This window comes from Lathyrus oleraceus, chromosome 7 (assembly GCF_024323335.1).
Source record: "Lathyrus oleraceus cultivar Zhongwan6 chromosome 7, CAAS_Psat_ZW6_1.0, whole genome shotgun sequence".
NCBI lineage: Eukaryota > Viridiplantae > Streptophyta > Magnoliopsida > Fabales > Fabaceae > Lathyrus > Lathyrus oleraceus.
The window spans coordinates 153931234-153937784 of NC_066585.1; the positions used below are offsets into that span (position 1 = coordinate 153931234).

The window sequence follows — 6551 nt, forward strand, 5'->3', positions numbered from 1 at the left end:
CGCTGTAGTTTTGTACTAGCTAGCGTGGAGCTGAGTCTCTCTTCTGCAAAAATATGTCCTTGCTTCCAACCTCGGCTTTGACAAAACAACACTGAAATGATAGATGCATACATCAGAAACAAACCAATAACCTAGGGTGAATAAACAGAAAAATAAATAAACATTTTCTATTCTAAAAAACAAGTCACAAAACCTCATTATCTATTCTTCTATATTTATTAGCCTATATATACAGTTTCCCTACCCACTACCACTACCCATTTCAATGCTTCTTTCTAACTCACGTCCTTTGTTCCATTTCTGGTTATGAAACCGATCACACTTTGATCTCTTCTTGCATATCCCTCCTCTCTCTCTCTCTCCAATATCTTTCTCCAAATCCCACTGAAAATGAGGAACAGAATCTACCATCTCTTCCCAGGTGATTTTTAGCATTCACCACCAACTATCCTTCCAAAAACCACCTTTTTCACCTTCTTCCAACCCTACACTACAAACACTCCTTTCCCCTCTTAGGTGCTTCCCTAATAGCGTCCTTTTCCACAAATATTTTCTTTCTCAAGTTACAAAACATAACCATAACCTTTCCTTTATCTTTAAAGCCAACCCTAGCTAAAAAAAGAACCATATATACATAAATATTTATGGAAGGTTTTCACCCATCTATGAATATGAGCATGAGCATGAACATGAACCCTTCTTTTTCATATACTTTCCCTATCACTGCTACTGCTTCTGGTGCTATCACCAATATTACTACTACCACCACCACTTACAACACTACCAGTACTACTCCATGGATGAACAGCAGGATATGGAGTAAGCTTCCTCACAGACTACTTGATCGCATCATTGCTTTCCTTCCTCCACCTGCTTTCTTCCGTGCTCGTGCTGTCTGCAAGAGATTTTACTCTCTTCTCTTTTCCAACTCTTTCCTTGAATTATACCTTCAAGTTTCACCTCGTTTCCACTGGTTCATATTCTTCAAACATAAAACCAGATCAAAAACCCACATCTACAAAAACAACACCATCACTGATAATAATTCCTTTGAAGGCTACATCTTTGATCCTAATGAAGTGGCATGGTACCGTATTTCCTTCGCTTTAATCCCTTCTGGTTTCTCACCATCTTCTTCATCTGCTGGTTTACTATGCTGGGTTTCTGATGAGTCCGGTCCAAAAACAATGCTTCTCTCAAACCCGATCCTCGGTTCCATTACTCAGTTACCACCAACACTAAGACCAAGACTCTTCCCTTCAATAGGTTTAACCATTACTCCATCTTCCATAGATGTTACTGCTGCAGGTGATGACATGATATCACCTTATGCAGTCAAAAACCTATCATCTGAAAGCTTTCATATAGATGCAAGTGGGTTTTACTCCATTTGGGGAACAACCTCTTCATTGCCAAGACTCTGTAGTCTTGAATCAGGTAGAATGGTTTATTCACAAGGGAAATTTTACTGCATGAACTGTAGTCCTTTCAGTGTTTTAGCTTATGATATAGCTACAAACACCTGGTTCAAAATTCAAGCTCCTATGAGGAGGTTTTTAAGGTCACCTAACTTGGTTGAATGCAAAGGAAAGTTGTTGCTTGTTGCTGCTGTTGAGAAGAGTAAGCTGAATGTTCCAAAGAGTTTGAGGGTCTGGAGTTTGCAAGGCTGTGGAAGTGTGTGGGTGGAAACTGAGAGAATGCCACAACAACTTTATGTTCAGTTTGCTGATATGGAAAATGGGAATGGATTTGAGTGTGTTGGGAATGGTGAGTTTATTGTGATAATGATTAAAGGGAGTGATAAGGGTTTGGTGTATGATATAGGAAGGAAGAGGTGGCAGTGGATTCCACCATGTCCTTATGCTGGTTATGATGGGTTTGAGTTGCATGGTTTTGCTTATGATCCTAGGTTGGCAACACCTGTTACTGCTCTACTTGATCAGTTGGCAATGCCTCTTCCGCAGTTTTAATTCACAAATGCTTCTGAAATAGTATAGGGGTTATCATATGAAAGTATAATGTTTAATTAATGATGGTATGGATGTGTAGTGATTAATATGTATTTGAATGAATGTCTCGTGTTGTGTATTAGCAATGATCAGTTTAATAACTTAAACTGTTAATCTTGGTTGTTTTGAATCTTAATGCAATATGATTTTATAAGTAGCCTCCATTTGCAGTTTTCTAATATATATGTGTGTAGTGTGTATCGGTTAAGAGAATTTGATGAATACTGGTATCTCACGAATGTACTATACGAACAGATTACAGTACACTATAACTTAAATATATTTTCTATAAACTCGTTTGTTTTTGTGTGAGCTTACAAAGAGTATCACTTGGATCGGTGGACGTGAATCTTGAAGTGATTGATTGTGCAAAGACACTTCCAATAGTAAGGTTAGATGTATGCATATAGGTATTATAGTAGAGTGATGTGTAATTTGATAAGTGAAAAAATATTTTTTTATCATTGATTTTACACCTTTATTCACTTACTTGCACATAAGGAATACAGAAAACTCTGGATTTATGTACATAATGATCATTGTCATGTAATTGTTAATAGATTTGATAGATGCAAAACCACACAGAAAGGATCAAAAGTCAAGCAACATAGAACAAGGCAACAGAAGCTTGAATGCCTAAATTCAGTCTAAATTTGAGACATAAAATTTACCTTATGGGCGAATTCGCATAACTAATTATGATTTTATGTATTGTACATGTAGCTATGATTATGTATGTAATCATGAGCATCTTTAAAGTAGAAAAAGATGGAAGATTATCAAAAGAACACAACTAAGAAAGTTCTTCTATTGAGAGCAATCGATTAGGAAGTTCTTATATTTTAAACCATCTTTAAAGTCATTTATGACCTTTATCTAATCGGTTAGGAAGTGCCTTGATCAATTAGAAAAGCAAAATCTAATTCTCGAATCGATTAGAACTTGTATCTAATTGATTAAGGAGAGAACTTGTCTTCTCGTCAATTAAAAACTACTTTAATTGATTAGACTGAGTTAGACTAATTTATTTTCTAATTAGATAAATCTAATTCACGAAAAATCTGATTTTACACTCTTTTTTCTCACTCATTCTCTTCGTGTGAACTATTTTATACACTTGTCATTATCTTAGTGTTGATAAAGCGAAAAAAATTAAAGTAGAGTTGTGTAATTTGTTGTTTTGATCATATTGTGATTAGTTGTAAATCGAGAACTGTGTTCTCTTATGACATTGTAATTGATATAAATGTTGCAAGTTGAATTTGAGTAAAAGTTTAGTGTAAGAAGGTTGTGGGTTAATCATGTGAGAAAGACTCAAATTGATAATGAAACTCTCAAGGAGAACCTCTTTAGGATTGAAGTAAGCTGGTTGGTTTAAGGTCCAGCAAATATAAATCTTGATGTGCTCTTTCTAACTCTTCTTTGTTACTTTATTGAATTTTATCGTTTGCGCATTAATTCTCTCCTTCTTCTTCTTTCTTAAAATTGACCAGGCTAAAATAACCATTTTGTAAAAAAAATTAAAAACCATATAACACAATTCACATTCCTCTTGAGTTTGAAGTCACTTGGTCAACAAGTGACATCAGAGGTTTACTCATATTATAAGACTAGTTGCCACAGGAGGTAGGATGACTTTAAATTATTCACTAAATAAATCATCATACTTTGATGAGAGTGGCATAGAGACATCAATACCAAAAAGGATAAAGAAAAAATATAGTAGAGTTTGAAAGCTAAAACTATCATCACTACCTTTTTCGGTATTGATAATTTTTTCTGTGTTTCTCATTGTAATATTGCAAAAGAAATGTGGGACGTCCTTCAAGTTACCCGTGAAGGTACAATTGAGGTAAAAAGGTTTAATGGACATATTGACCCGTGAGTATGAGATGTTTAAAATGAAACTTGAGAAAACTGTCTATGACATAGAAAAATGGTTTATTCACATTGTTAGTCACTTAAGAACACTAGTTAAATTTTTCTAAATTAAGACTAGTTAACAAAGTCCTAAGAATCCTAAATTGTAGTTGGAAACTTAAATTCATTATGATTTATGAATCTAAAGATGTGTCTTATATGAATTTGGATATCTTGTTTGACAAATTGCAAGAAAACGAGATTAAGTTGTGCACTGGGATAATTTTACTAGGCCATGGGAGGAATAGTTTAAGGCATATAAGGCAAGGAAACTACACCAGTTATAGGAAACCGCACGATAGTGTGTTTTAGGCCGCCCAAACCAAACACTTACCTCAATCATTGTATTGGACTTGGGCTTAACCGTCCCAACCCAATCATGTTCCGTACTGATTCAACTTAGGGAGTAAGTGGTGTGCATATACTTAATCAAGGGAGGGAAAGTAGCTGCCTCTTGCTGATTGCAGGAAATAGTTGAGTCTTACCACTACCCTGCCTCTCCATGATCAAAAACTGAAATCAAACTAGAGGTTGAAGATGAAAGAAATTATATTTGCAAGATATTTTTCAGTTTACAAAAATGGAGGTTGTTGATTTCAAAAGATCACAATGTTCGTTACGAGATTCCTTAATGAAAATGAGATGACAAAAATATTTATATGTGTTGGAGATTATACATAAAAATAGGTGAAAAAGATTGTTAGATTCGAGTTTGTAGGTGTTTAATTGGCTGCATTGTATGGTAAAACACTAATGTCTTGACTGATGTCATGACATGTATATGTAACTACATTGTAGTTACTGCAGGACTAGCTAACACAGGATTATTGAATGCTGTGACATTCATACCTGTCAACAGATACTAAGGAACAGAAGCTCTGTTAGAACTTAGTATTCACTTGCAGTCTGGTTATCAAGGAAGAACCAGACCTGGCATAAGGCCTACTGATTGAATGTCAAACTGGATGTTGTGACATTCATCATTGACAGCAGCTACTGAAGATTGGGCAGAGTGGTGTTCTGCTATACTTCAGCATATTAGTTAGTTTGTTCTTCAAGAGAATTACAGAACTAACCTAAGGCCAACTGTGTAAATGTTAAGTTGGACACTTTGACATTTACTAATGTAAGCTGGTACTGTAGTATGGTCATATTGATCATGTACAGGTCAGCAGATTTGTACAGTCTGTTTTCTGGGAAAACAGACTCAGCATATGGACCTTGATGTCAAGCTGAATGTCGTGACATTCATGCCTGACAGCATATGCTAAATTGTAGGTTGTTCAGTTTTCTGTTACAGCTTTCTCAGGCTATTCTTTAGGAAGTCAACAGCTTAGAGAAAATTCAGGAAATCAACAACCAAGCTACATTCAATGAACCTAACAAATAGCCTATTTGTTAGCAACCTAAATATTGAATTTGAGGGAACGTATGTGACCTAAAATTAAGGAAAATACAGGTGCAAAAGCCCAGGTGCTGCAATATAAAAAGGAAGGCATTCCTCCATTCAGTTTCAGGGATTTTGAGGCGTGAAGATTTAGTGTGTCCATCTTACTTCACTGCTGTATTTTTGTGAGTCTAGAATTAGACGTATCTTGTAAGCCAAGTCATTATCAAATAGATGATTGCTTTGGCATAGGGTGTTCATTGAGTTGTAAGTGTTGTGTCACTCAAAGCTTTTAAGCGTGAGTGCTGTGTATCTTGGTTTAAGCTGTGAAGCATAACCAAGAGTTGTTTTTGAAGTGTGACTTCAAAGTGTTTTTAATATCACTGAGGTGATTGAGGGGGAGTGAGTAGGAACTCTGATCTTAGATTAAGATTGAAATTGCATTGGGTAGGGATTAAGTGATAAGTTGTAAACGGGTGAGTTTAGCTTTGAATTGATACTACTAATAGTGGATTTCCTCCCTGGCTTGGTAGCCCCCAGATGTAGGTCATGTTGGACTGAACTGGGTGAACAATTACTTGTGTTATTTACTGCACTTATAATTAAGTTCTGCATAATCCCTGTCTGTGCAGAATTGGATGTCATAACAACCAGTGTGACATCCAAAGTCTGATAACTAGAATTTCAATTGGTATCAGAGCAGGCACCCTGCCTGTGAAGTTCTGGGTGAGATCTAGGGAAGTTACTTTCTAGTACCATGGACAAGGACTTAGGACACTCAAATAGACCACCCATGTTGGATGGCTCTAATTATGATGACTGGAAGCCTCGTATGATAGCCTTCTTAAGGTCTCTAGACAGCAAAGTCTGGAGAGCTGTCAACAAAGGATGGGAACATCCAATGAGGACAGGTGAAGATGGAGTCAGTGTGCAGATTCCTGAAGAAGAGTGGGACAAGGAGCAAGAGGCACTAGCTCTTGGAAATTCCAAGGCCTTGAATGCATTGTTCAATGGAATCAGCAAGAACATCTTCAGACTAGTGCACCATTGTGAACTAGCTAAGGAAGTTTGGGATACCCTCAAGGTAACTCATGAAGGTACTTCCAAGGTGAAGATGTCAAAACTTCAGATGCTGACAACCAAGTTTGAAAATCTGAGGATGAAAGAGGATGAGACTATTCATGACTTCCACATGAATATTCTTGAAATTGCAAACACCTCTGGTGGACTAGGTG

General features: G+C 36.4%; 1 protein-coding gene across 1 annotated transcript; it reads left to right on the top strand.

Moving 5' to 3' along the window:
* The first annotated feature begins 255 nt into the window (after positions 1-255).
* LOC127105139 (protein UNUSUAL FLORAL ORGANS) lies at positions 256-2163 on the top strand. The gene has a single exon (XM_051042299.1). The coding sequence runs from the start codon at positions 645-647 to the stop codon at positions 1968-1970; it is 1326 nt and encodes a 441-aa protein (XP_050898256.1). The 5' UTR covers positions 256-644; the 3' UTR covers positions 1971-2163.
* The last annotated feature ends 4388 nt before the right edge of the window (positions 2164-6551 follow it).

Bases quoted from the DNA above. Each gene is read 5' to 3' on its own strand.
- LOC127105139 (XM_051042299.1), top strand. From the start codon at position 645: ATGGAAGGTTTTCACCCATCTATGAATATGAGCATGAGCATGAACATG.